Here is a 14,116-nt window from a genome sequence, read left to right as displayed (position 1 = left end):
TTACACATCCAAAGCAAAAAGACAAGAGAAACAACATGATGCATTTGTTTCTCTGAATAGATATTAGTTGACTAAACTGTTTGGAAAGACATGGGGGTTTAGCAGAACTGGAAAAATGACTGGAAAGCACTTTTTCTTTTCTTTTCTTACCAGATTATTTTTTACCAACCATAAGTTATGTAAAAGTACCACTGTTACATAAACACTTTGAATTTCATAGATACCACTGTGGAAATAGCTGAGGTAGATATACATTTTCAAATGGCAATTAATACTGTGGCATACAAGTAAATCTTTCTGAAAAGACAACCGAGCAGACCAGAGATAATGTATCTCATTTCCCCCACACGTGTTTCCAAACATTCATTTCTGAGGTTAAATTCTAGTCGTTTTAGACACATTAAGGCAATCTAGTCAAGTAGCAATATAGGCAAATAAGAGGCACAAAGAAATATCCCGAGAAAAGGAGAGTGAAAGCATGAAAAGGGACATGAGAAAAGAGTCACCGCACACAGCTGGACAAAGGGAGAAGGGCAAGCTGGCGTTAGTGAGTCAATAGCTTAAGCCGTGTGATCCAACTGACCAGTAGCGAGGGCTCCGCAGGAGGCCGTTTGGGGGAGGACGTCATGGGGGTCTTTTTGACTAAGTCCTCCTGATAAGGAATGGTGGCGCTGTTGTGTAGATCCGCACTGCCAAGGAATCGGCTGTTCCGCGAGTAGTCCATCCCGTAAGCGGGTCTTTCGGCTGTGAACTTGTACGACGAGCCCGGGCCCGAGGCCTCCTCAGCGATCGTTGGTATTCGCTCGTTGCTAAGGTATCTGTACGGGAGATCTTCACCTACAACAGAAGATTCAAAAATCCATGTCATTTACAGATGTTTTAAAAAAAATTCACGTTTCAAACAAGCATTTGGTATGAAATCCACTATTTGCAGTGGGGATATTTTTCTTGAAATCAGTGTAATGCGGTTCCTGTGAGTAGAGTTGTGCTTTTATGAAAAGTGATTTTTATATACACTATGAAAATCAAAATGCGGGGCTGGTATGATTTTTGAATGTTTTTGAAAGAAGTCTCTTATGCTCACAAAGGCTGCATTTATTTGATAAAATATACAGTAAAAACGACTAAGAAAACAACTATAGAAAGTTCAAAAGAACAGTATTTATTTTGATTTTTGTTGTGACAATATAAAAGCCTTTACAGTCACTTTTGATCAATTTAATGCATCCTTGCTGAATAAAAGTCTCAATTTAAGAAAATAAATAAATAAAGTATACATATGTTGTAGATGTTTTTTTTAAGCAGCTTACAGATGTTACAGTCTGTGTTGTAGGACAACACATGTGTAGGTATGTATTAGTTGCTATGGTGTCTGATTAGCCTTCATATGTTTCACCTGTGTCTTGTTAATTGTTTTTTTTACCTTTTGTGTATTTAAGCCGCCTTCTGTTTTCACTCCTGGTTGGTTATAGTCTTAATACTTAAGCTATTAAGCTGTATAGGTTAGCTTTCGCTCATTATTCCACTGTTTTCTAGGTAGGCTACATTCATGCCATGTAGTAATTACCGTAACGTAAACTGTAAAAAGCCTTCACGTACTTGTAATTATAACGTGTAAACTCGAGAGCAACGACTTGGCCGCTTTGCCATCTGACCACTGCAGATTTAGGATGTGTCGGACTTGAAGCGGCGCTGTGCAGACCGGTCGGTGTATCGGTACATCAAAGTACCGCGAGCACGATTCGAAAGCATACAGAGCTTTATTTACGGTAATTACAACATGGCGTGAATGTAGCAATAGCTCCATATGCTTTCGAATCAAACCTATGACCTTGGTGCTGCTAATGACATGTGCTACTAGTTGAGCTACAGGAACATGTATGTTACTATGCACAGTTTCATCATGTCCCTTCTTGGTATCTTTGCATATATCATGTGAAGGTTACTGGCTTTATATAGTCACTGTACAGAGTTAAAAGACTGGATTATAATTTTGGATTTTGGGTTAGAACACGTTAAATGTGTAAGTGTTATATGCACTAGGATATAAGAACATTATTGTGCACCTTCTTTCTTGTTTTTTACAAACTGATGGGACAAGTCTAAATTAGTTTTCTTATGGTGTGTTCACACTTGTAGTTTGCTTGTCGTGGTTCTTTTTTTCTCTCTTTTTTTCTTGGTTCTCTTTGTCCCATTTGTCATCTTTTTTACCAGCTAAGAACTTATAAAATGTGTAAAAGGAATCAAACCAGCACCATGAATTCCTCTATTACACACACAAATGAAGATCTGCTGCAAGAAGACACGATTCTGATGCCTGTACCGAACAGTTATGGGCAACATCGCTCCTATGATGAGAAGAACCAGGTATGCTTGAGCATTCGGTCCTTTTTAGGTTCTTATCTTGTGACATCACATCCTGTTTTCAGGTTCGGATGGCAGCGTTCAGACTTATTTAAATGAACCGCACCAACAGAGCAATCGCACCAGAGCTCGTTTTAATTCAACCAAACCTGCCAACTGTGAACACACACAAGTTCTCCAGTAAAAAACCCTCAAATTCTCTGCGTCTGTCACAGAGGCCTGTGAAGTGGCTCAACTGGATTAGTTAATGTGGCACGTTTTTTGTGATGGTGCTCTGTACCTTTCCGTCCTTGAGTCCAGGGCTTCGCATACAGGTCTGCCACGCTCAAAGATGTATCCACTGGCATAGACAGAGGTCGCTGTTTACCTGTGTGTGTATATTCATGAAAAACAGACAATTACAGTCACACTCAATGAAAACATACAAGAGGACCTGGCATGCCAAAGGAATTCTTTAATTTAAGATACACTGCAATGATCCCATTCCCATTATCTATTAGAACAGCATCCACTCTTGTGATTTTAAGTTAAAAAAACTTCTCAGTATATTATAATACAGTGGGATGAAGTAGTGCTGTGTCTTAGTCCAATAAAGCACCTTGGTCAGCACCTTATATGGTGCTATATAAATACAATTTGAGGAAAATCATAAAACAATGGTTTACTGTAAATCTGAAATACTGACCATGTGATGAGGATCTTCCTCTTGGACGCATCTGCACGTTGACCTCGACCGGGTGAACAGACATTTTGTCATAGTCTGCAATTGTGAAGCGCCGGTGGCTCTCCAGGTCCAGGAAGGAGTTTGGGGACTCGGAGCCTTTAGGTCTGGCACTGACGCTGCTGTATGAGCCATTCCGTACTTCCCTATAACAGCGGACAAACGTTTATTCAATCAGCAGGAACAATTAAATAATGTAGTTACTCTAATTTCAGAAATACAGAGCCTGGAAAAGTCAGAAATCTACAAAAAACTCGGTTAAACTCCATCTCTGCATATGCTGTGAGTTTGGGTTGTTTGTAACATTCATTTGGGAAAGCAACGTGAACCATTCCACCATATTTGTAACGTAAATCATTTATAAACCTCTGCCAACGCAGGAGAAAACATTAATGTTTCTAAATACGTGACCTGTTGTTCATTGCAATTTCAAAATAAAAGTTAAACCCTCTCTCCCCACTGAGCAAGCGACGTCTGTGGACATACAAAACAGGTTGATATCACGTCCGTCCGTCCAGGCCATAATCTGAACGTCCATTGACATCCAGAATTAGTTGATTAATGACAATGAGAAATTATGTCCAATCTGGCTATAATCTAAACGTCCACTGACAGCCAGAACTAGTTGAGAAAAGACGTTCATACTGGCTATAATCTGAACGTCCGGTGACATCCAGAATTAGTCGATGAATGACTTAAAAAAATATGTCCAATCTGGCCATAATCTAAACGTCCACTGACAGCCAGAACTAGTTGAGAAAAGACGTTCATACTGACTATAATCTGGACGTCCGTTGACATCCAGAAATAGTCCATAAATGACGTGAATAAAGATATCCAATCTGGCCATTATCTTAATGTCCACTGACAGCCAGAACTAGTTGAGAAAAGACGTTCATACTGACTATAATCTGGACGTCCGTTGACATCCAGAAATGGTCCATAAATGACGTGAATAAAGATGTCCAATCTGGCCATTATCTAAATGTCCACTGACAGCCAGAACTAGTTGAGAAAAGACATTCATACTGACTATAATCTGGACGTCCGTTGACATCCAGAAATGGTCCATAAATGACGTGAATAAAGATGTCCAATCTGGCCATTATCTAAACGTCCACTGACAGCCAGAACTAGTTGAGAAAAGACGTTCATACTGACTATAATCTGGACGTCCGTTGACATCCAGAAATAGTCCAGAAATGACGTGAATAAAGATGTCCAATCTGGCCATTATCTAAACGTCCACTGACAGCCAGAACTAGGTGAGAAAAGACGTTCATACTGACTATAATCTGGACGTCCGTTGACATCCAGAAATGGTCCATAAATGACGTGAATAAAGATGTCCAATCTGGCCACAATCTAAACGTCCACTGACAGCCAGAACTAGTTGAGAAAAGACGTTCATACTGACTATAATCTGGACGTCCGTTGACATCCAGAAATAGTCCATAAATGACGTGAATAAAGATGTCCAATCTGGCCATTATCTAAACGTCCACTGACAGCCAGAACTAGTTGAGAAAAGACATTCATACTGACTATAATCTGGACGTCCGTTGACATCCAGAAATGGTCCATAAATGACGTGAATAAAGATGTCCAATCTGGCCATTATCTAAACGTCCACTGACAGCCAGAACTAGTTGAGAAAAGACGTTCATACTGACTATAATCTGGACGTCCGTTGACATCCAGAAACAGTCAATAAATTACGTAAATAAAAGATGTCCAATCTGGCCATTATCTAAACGTCCACTGACAGCCAGAACTAGTTCAGAACAGATGTTCATACTGCACTGTAAAAAAAATATCCTAATTTTACAGTAAATAACTTCCTATTTTCATCATTGTGGTGGCGTTCATGTGTGTTCAATTCGTAAATACGATCTTTATGACATGTCTTGAATGCATCAATAGCTCTATTTTAGGGACAATCCTTACAAACAATCATTGCTAAAATACATTACAGACTGTCACAGTGAGAAGATCTTTGTCCTTTATCAATGCTAAAGACCTAACCACTGCAGTCAACACCTTGGAGTATCCATGCTGTTAAATAAAAGTCTGTAGACAAGGGTTAAGGTTAGGGTTAACCCCTTAATTTCTAACCCCCGGTTTCACAGACAGGGTTTAGATATAAAGCCAGGATTAGGCCTTAGTTGAATTTGGGCATTCAATTATAGCTTTTAAAAATGTACCTTAGAAGAAAAAAACATTACTGGTGTGCATCTTGAGACAAAACAATGGCACTGACATAAGATATGTCAGTATAGCCTACAAGTTGCTTTCAGGTAATACAGCTCAAACGTGCATTTTAGTCTGGACTACAGGCTTAAAGGAGAACTCCGGCGCAAAATGAACCTCGGGTGTAATAACACATTGGTACAGACTAAATCGTTCCCTGAGATTTGTTTTCATGATAATCGAATGTAAAGAGTTTTATCTCTAAAAACAGTTTAGCTTATAACGCTAGTATATTGGGCATCGAGTAAGCAAAAAGAGATCGCTAGTTAATACCATTAACAAGGCTCAAATTAGCCCCACACTAACACGGCAGCATAATGAGTGTCCTTACATGCAAACCGAAGCATTGAGAACTTTGTAAGTGTATAGACAGTTTAATAAGAAGATACTTTACACAGACAGTACAGTTAGCGCATACAGACAGCAGCCATCTTGGAAAACAGTCTCGCATAAGAGAAGCACTTAACGCAACAGAGAAAATAAAAAAATAAATATAATTTATCTTATCTTCAATATCTACACGTACTGTTCGCTCACTCTCGTGGTTCGATTGGTCGAGACTGTTTTCCAAGATGGCTCCTGTCTGTATGCGCTAACTGTACTGTCTGTGTAAAGTATCTTCTTATTAAACTGTCTATACACTTACAAAGTTCTCAATGCTTCGGTTTGCATGTAAGGACACTCATTATGCACTGTTCTGATAAATTGCTGTTTATCAGAACAGTGATAAATAAATGTTATTATATATGGTATACAAGTTACTGTTTAATCTTTCATTTTTTATCTTTCATTTTTTATCTTTCATTTTTAATCATGCACTGCAATGAAAACACATTTAAACAATTGATTAAATATAACAGCCAGCCTACAAATACAACTAAATAGCACGTGTATATTTTTTTCCTATTCTTTCTTTTAAAACATTTCATATTGTCCTGTTATTGCAATGTTTTCACACTATTGGCTGTCTCTCCGAGTTGTTTTGAGCATGATTGGTTATTCTGACTGTCATCCAGGAATCTGGCCAATGACAACTATGCGCGCCTTTACCAGTCAAGTTTGAATACGTCAGTTGAAGTGAGTGGGTGTCTGTGCTCCTGCTCGGGACCTACTTCGGTTTTGTGGCTTTTACATTGTTTAAAACATGGATTATTTTACATCGGACTGCTAAATGTTTATTTTGAGCGAGTTGCGGGATGTAAATGAAGAACAAACAAGGAATATGGACAACGAACAATGGACATATTGCAATCTACGGAAGGTAACGTAAATAACTTTTTATTTTATACAAATTCTAATACATCAAAATATAGTGTATTAAATTGAGAATCTAAACGCGATTAGAGAAATATTGATATTAGTACGGTATTCCAATGTATTAGGCTAATTATGTGCTGAGCTAGCATGTGTATTGTCAGCTAACTTAGTTTATGATAAAAAATAAAATAAAACTCAGCATTGGAGCTTTACAATGAGTGAACTGAGAACATTGTCTCTTTAGACAGAAGAACTCGAACCACACTCCTTTACTCGAGTCTAGAAGAATCTGCAAACTAGGCTTTTAAATTGTTGATCGCGGGATTTAACGTTAAAGTTAGGCCTAACGTTATTGTCTTGGAGCTGGTGAGTCAATTTTGCAAGCTTTTGCAAATGTCTCTGTTAGTAGCCTAAGTAAAATCAAATAGCTAATATTGCTGTGTGTGTTTCCTTCATGATCCAGGCATTTTGGGAGTAACGTTAAATATTATCCAGCCACACGATCTTCAGATGGTGAGTATTGTCATAAAATACACGTGAAATAGAGGCAGAACATGGACACTCTGCTCAAAGGCACACTGGTTCAAACCCTCCAGACAATGTTTTATCTTCTATCTTCTTGAGTTTATACAGGCCTAGCTGACCCAAAAATAAATGTCTAACTTACTTTTGTGAAACACAAGAATGTTGGGAATAAAACAACTGTATGAGAAAAACAAAAACAAATAAGGCATTTCTCAAGATATCTTAATTATGGTTCTACATAAGAAACTCATACAGTTTCAACATGAGGGTGAGTAGGCTAAATAATGAGAGAACTTTTCTTTTTTTTTTGGATGAGCTGTTCTTTTAAGGACATTTGCTAAATTAACCATGGTTTTTATTATAGTAAAGGTGTAGAAACCATGTTTTTTTATGGTGGATTGATTACAATAATTTATTACCATTTGGTTAGTGTCACAAAACATTGTTAATTTTAGTAAGGGTTCTCCAGATTTATATAACACATAACCTGTATAATTTATTTAAGGAACACATTAAAAATGGTCCTATGTCACCCAGATCAATAATTTATTAACGCACTTTTTAACTTTTTTTTTTTTTTAGATCAAGCATTGGAACAATGTTTACGGAGCAGAACAGGCACCAACAGAGAAACAAGTCCATCACTAGTAAGTATCCATTGCAGTATCTAAAACCGTAGTCAATTTTAAAGGCACAGTGCACTCCAAAATAAAAAAAAATCTATTTTTTCCCGTGCCATTCCAGATGTATATTTTCCACAAAGATTTTTTGAAAAATTATCCATTATTGTAAGCCAATATAATGCAAGTGCATGCACCAGAAACTTCATACAGTACAGCCTGCTGTGTTGTTCACACAAGATGTTTTCTGCATTTATCATGTGAGCTTTACAATGCTCTTGGACTTTTTCGACCTTCCGCATTTTGGTGTCTATTCACTTGCAGTATTTAACACAAACACAAGAGATGGATAATTTTTCTAAAAGTCTAGTTTATTTTTTCTAAAATGTGTTCATCTGAAGAAAGAAAATCACATACCCTTTCGGACGGCATAAGGTAGAGAAAATAAAGGGGGTATCAGTTTACTCTCCTTTAGCTACTATTTATAAACCTTACATGTGATTTAATAAATTTACAATTAAAGGGGTGTTCCAAGCAAACAGCTATGTGTGTTTATATTAGGGGTGTACGATTCAGAAAATGTCACGATTCCGATTTTTAGGCTCAAGATTCGATTCAATAGCGATTTTCGATGCAAAAACGATTCTCGATTTAAAAAAAACGATTCACAGTATATAAATGTAGTTACTTTTCCTATGTAGGTATTAGGGATGTGCATCTCCATAACTGAGGCCGATGCGATACGCATGTCGATGCATAGCCAACGATACGATACATTAAAGATAGGCTACATATAAGCAGCTACCGATGCAATGCAATGCGATTCACTATTATTACGATGCGGTGCGATTTGATTTCAACTCAACGCGATGCGATTCAATGTAATACGATGCAATGGAGAAAAAAATGATGCTATGCAATTCAATATTCAATTATTTTATTTATTTTGTTCATATTTTGTGCCATCTGACTTTTAACGCATGGCTCTTTCACATACAAAAGATTTGGTTTTCAAAACAAAAAAAAACATAGCGTTGCGACGTTCGTCTGTTATAGGACAACTTAGTTTGAATAAACGAGCAGACACTGCTACTTGCTCTACGTTTATTTAGAATTAACAGCCAGACAACTAGCAGTGACTTGAGCTTTCCATTAAATGAATCACACACAGTAAACAAATCCTTAAAGACCCACTCCGATGAAAATAATGTTTTTCTAGGTGTTAACATGTTCTTGTGGCATTTTTCTGATGTTAGAGGACATATCTTGAGAAAAATAAGCTTGTATTTCTGAGTATTTCTACATTCAAATGGCTGTGAATCAGTAGCAGACGCTAAAATGCCGGCTAAAATAGACTGGAGTTGTGACGTAGTAACTCCACTGGGCGTCTCCACACGCGATGTCTTGGAGTGAAATAATGATTGGTGATCGGTGATAACTTTGATTAACTTCGGATAATAATAATTAACGTGTATATAATACTGTTGCCCCACCGGTATTGGGGGTGTAAGCTAGCGGGAGAGACAGAGCTCTCAGCAACGGGCAGGGGGAGGGTCGTCTCCGTGCCAACGGCACCGCCCACAACGCAGAGGCGATTTGCTAATGAGCTAATGCCGCTCTGCTGAAGCGAAGTCCCAGAATACGGCACAGGTTTTGTGATTTTGGCTAAAAATGGCATAATCATAATTTAAAGACCACTGGGAATGTTTAAAAATAGCTCAAAATATGATCGGAGTGGGACTTTAACAAAAAAAAATCAAACAGGCCTATTCTGGTGGGTGCGGTGATGCGGTGGTGTAACATGTAAGGCTGGTGCTGCCAATAAGCACCTAAAATCTGTCACAAAGAACCGGCAAAAGTAATGATTATGAATATGTAAAATATAGCAATGAGATATTTTAATTGTTTATTAATAAACAAGTGTTTTCTTTGCCAGTGTCGGCTGCAAAGATGAAGTTAACGATGCTGACTCACGATCTTCGCAGTAGTCAACGCGCCAGAGAGAAATACACAATTCATACGGATTATCTGCTTATTACATAAGCAGAGAGCAGTCTGTATTCTTACGTTTTGAATTGTTCTGTTTAAAAGTAGACCTGTCTGTGAGGCAAGTAGGCTACCTTATATGCTGAGTTTCGGTTCATTTATGAGACGAGCTCCAGTTCACACGCCGGCGCCTCCGTGTTTATCGTCTGCTATATTTACTTCTTATTTATTAAATCCAGGCAATTGGTTGATGAAACATTGATTAAAATTAAGATACAATTAATACAAAACTAAATGCACTTTAAAGAAAGGTTTTGTGCTTTCTGTTTGGTGTGTCTGTGAAATTTTTAAAGCATCTTTTAGTGCCGCGTTCAGAGCGCTCATGTCCGTAACATTGTTTTTTCCTCATAAATGCAAACCCAATTTTTTTTTTTTTACAATTTTTTTTGTTCTGTGGAGACTACAGTTAGGCCTACTCATAATTTGTATTCTGAATACGTAACGCTGGTATATGTATTTCGTTACTCCCCAACACTGATATTAGTATAACCTTATCTGCAATATATTTTAATAACACGGTTTTGGCGGTTATAGAGTTTATTGTGGCAAAAATTCATCTCAAACAAACATCACTGCGTAAGAGACACTCAGAGTCAAATTATATAAAATAGAAGTATTTATTCTTGCAAGAATAGGAGCAGTCTAATACACAGTTGTTACCCTGTGCAGAAGAGTGACACACCCCCAGACAGACTGAACTAGCTTTTATCTTAGTTTCAAGGCCTTCTTCCCCCCAGAGCCTTCCTCCCAGTAGTTTTCCATAGACGTCACTAGTTGGCCCACTAAGCTCCCCTGCACTAAGTGGCCTTCTGACATCTAGGTCAGAGGTCCTTGTTCGTCTGTTCTCTGGAGTGTCTCCCTCTTCTGCCTCCCCAGGTACATAAACAGAATCCTCTCTCACTACAAGTGAGAGACACACATGTGACATTCTTTGAATCATCTATATTTAACTAAAGATCAATGAATATCATTAAAATTGCCACCACAAGTTCTAATGACGGTGTTCAACTATAACCATCGGTCTCACGGTTATAGAATAACCGTCACACCCCTAGTTTTAACATAAACAATAATAAAAAAAAAAAACCTTTCACAAACAGGTCTTTGATAACTATTCAAATGTAAATAAATATATATGTTAGGGGTGTGACGGTTCACAAAATTCACGGTTCGGTACGTTTTTGATACAGCAAAAAGAAAGAAAAGCCAGAGAAATTTCCTTGATTTAATTTTTTTAATAATTTTTCATCAAAGTATGATAATTTTTTACTTTGAGCAGTGATGGAGCTACACTTGACTCTTCTTAGGAGCATATAAAACAAAAACAGCTCCTTGCTCCTTGAAAAAAATTAATTGTAATATTGTAGTAGTTATAAACAAAGGTTTATTTTATTTCAGATTAACATTTGAGGGCAGCAATTTTATTCATAATGTCGAAATAAAACCGACGTAACGTTACTTGAAAGCATTATAGCCTACTATTCCTGCCAAACTTCCATGGTTACAGTTAGTAGTGTTACTACAGTAAATCCATGGTGAATGTTGCTGATCTGTGGGCACTGGATAGTTCATTCATGGCACAATGTTTATTCCTGTTTTCCACGTCAGCGCTGTTTGATCCGTTAATAACGGAGAAATGTGAATGTTTCTCACTAGATCTCGCTGCGATATTATTACTTCAGTGGCAAATTCAACTGCTTTCTTTACTGGATCTCTTAGTGCTGTGTAGTAACAGTGTCGCTTGATCAAGACGCTGGATTGGTCCAAACTGATAAACGATCCGTCAACCACACAATAACGAGTAGCGCAGCTGCAGTTTCGTTCCGCTTACATTACGTTTGCTATTTGATGTTGGGCAATGTTGTGGTCGCGGCAGCATCTCTTACATTATGAGCACGCTTGCCACGCCCCTACATTTTAAATAACGAAATTTTGGTCAGCAGGAAAAATGGTCCAACAAACCGTTCGGTTTGTAATGCACACTGAACCGAAAGCCTCGTACCGAACGGTTCAATACGAATACGAATATATATATGTATATGTGTGTGTGTATATATATATGTATGTGTGTGTGGAATGCTTTATATCAGGCTTGATGTAATTTTACTTGATTTGTGATTTAATAACTGTTTCATTTCATTGATTCGAGTACTAAAATTTTCTATGCATCTCTGCTGCAAGCTAAACCACAACAGTGGCGTTTGTATTTATTTATTTTACATGTGTATTTTTTTGCTTTGATTGTAGCTGCTGTCATGAAATGGGACCCAGCTGCAACAGAGGCCCAAATAAAGTCTGCAGCCGATCATCTGAAACATGCCCCGGGAGAGTCGGGGCTTGCCGCTATAAATGAAGCTTGTGAAGCTTATAGCAGCCACATTTTGTTAATTGATATGTTATACTGTTTTAACAACATTTTATAGATTATTTAAAGGGAAATTGTGTTAATTTATAACTTTACTGTTCTGGCTTTTAAGTTTTGGTCCAGTAGAACAAAATAGTAATAAAATATATATTTTGAGATTTAAATAGTTGATTTCTTGGAGTGATCAGTTTGGTTTACAGGCAAATGGTAAGCAGTTTATTACAATTATATTGATAAGATATACAAATGCAAGACTTGTATATACACTACACAGTTCCCGTATTCAATTGAGTATTCAATATTATCAAAATTCTTTCAAATCTTATTTAGGTCTATGGTCTGTGTGTCTGCAGTTTCATGACACGACAACCATTAACAATGAGTAACTGGGTTTTTCTCAGTGAGAACTAACTCACTGCCACTGTTTTGAAGTAAAGATTTTTTAAAGTTGGATCCTTGCAAAATGCACAAATGGGATTTCCGTTTCAATATGGGTCTTTAACAGTCTTCTTTGACATTTATACTACAGAAAACGTGACTAATACAACTTTTATTCTGGCTGCCTTTAGATGTCTAACAATTACGTCTGTAGCATGTCTTTAATTGACGTCTAAACAATGTCCAAATTTTTTTTATAAAAAACGTTCATTCTGGCTCCTGTGAAGACGTCTTCTGGATGTCTAACAATTACGTCTGTAGCACGTCTTTAATTTACGTCTAAACAACGTCCAGAAAAGACGTATAAAAACCTTTCATTCTGGCTCCTGTGAAGACGTCTTCTGGATGTCTAACAATTACGTCTGTAGCACGTCTTTAATTTACGTCTATACAATGTCCAGAAAAGACGTATAAAAAACTTTCATTCTGGCTCCTGTAAAGACGTCTTCTGGATGTCTAACAATTACGTCTGTAGCACGTCTTTAATTTACGTCTATACAATGTCCAGAAAAGACGTATAAAAAACTTTCATTCTGGCTCCTGTAAAGACGTCTTCTGGATGTCTAACAATTACGTCTGTAGCACGTCTTTAATTTACGTCTAAACAACGTCCAGAAAAGACGTATAAAAACCTTTCATTCTGGCTCCTGTGAAGACGTCTTCTGGATGTCTAACAATTACGTCTGTAGCACGTCTTTAATTTACGTCTATACAATGTCCAGAAAAGACGTATAAAAAACTTTCATTCTGGCTCCTGTGAGGACGTCTTCTGGATGTTTAAAAATTACGTCTGTAGCACGTCTTTAATTGACGTCTAAACAACGTCCAGAAAAGACGTATAAAAAACTTTCATTCTGGCTCCTGTGAGGACGTCTTCTGGATGTCTAACAATTACGTCTGTAGCACGTCTTTAATTTACGTCTAAACAACGTCCAGAAAAGACGTATAAAAAACTTTCATTCTGGCTCCTGTGAGGACGTCTTCTGGATGTTTAAAAATTACGTCTGTAGCACGTCTTTAATTGACGTCTAAACAACGTCCTGAAAAGACGTATAAAAAACTTTCATTCTGGCTCCTGTGAGGACGTCTTCTGGATGTCTAACAATTACGTCTTTTAGACGTATTATAGACGACTGTTTGCTCGCTGGGTCTGAGTTTACATGTTTTGGTGTCCACATGTTCTTGTTCAAGAAATTACAGTGGCCGTAGCATTTCTATCGTAAAGAATATTCAAGATGAATTGGACATTTGAATTTACAACGGTAAATGTTGTTTGGCCAATTTTAAACAAGGATTTGATCATGCTGTAAAGCAGGGATGGGCAACTTCGGCCCTGAAGGGCCACTGGCCCTGAAGAGTTTATGCTGCGTTCACGCCATGTCGTAATTACAGTAAATAAGTGATGACAACACATGACGCGGTACTTGGAGCTGTTCACATCCTCGCATTCAGATTGAAATGTTTCTCTTGCATTATTAACTCCAAAATAAATCTGCAATGGTCCTGTGGTACAATGCTTAGCTCTCTGAA

At 37.6% G+C, this 14,116-nt stretch overlaps 1 protein-coding gene across 3 annotated transcripts in view; it reads right to left on the bottom strand.

Annotated features, from left to right (window-relative positions):
• LOC130088904 (connector enhancer of kinase suppressor of ras 3-like) overlaps positions 1-14,116 on the bottom strand; it is a 109,254-nt gene that overhangs the window by 36,698 nt on the left and 58,440 nt on the right. For all 3 annotated transcript variants that reach the window (XM_056255896.1, XM_056255894.1, XM_056255895.1), the window contains exons 11-13: positions 3,050-3,231; positions 2,645-2,731; positions 584-837 (exon numbers count right to left, since the gene is read on the bottom strand). In XM_056255896.1, coding sequence (XP_056111871.1) covers positions 584-837; positions 2,645-2,731; positions 3,050-3,231 — 523 coding nt within the window. The remainder of the gene's footprint in view (positions 1-583; positions 838-2,644; positions 2,732-3,049; positions 3,232-14,116) is intronic.

The sequence above is a fragment of the Rhinichthys klamathensis genome, unplaced genomic scaffold, assembly GCF_029890125.1.
Source record: "Rhinichthys klamathensis goyatoka isolate OS25496 unplaced genomic scaffold, OSU_Roscu_1.1 h1tg000123l_1, whole genome shotgun sequence".
Lineage (NCBI taxonomy): Eukaryota > Metazoa > Chordata > Actinopteri > Cypriniformes > Leuciscidae > Rhinichthys > Rhinichthys klamathensis.
The sequence above is the reverse complement of the archived record's forward strand: the minus strand, read 5'-3'. Positions and strand labels throughout refer to the sequence as shown.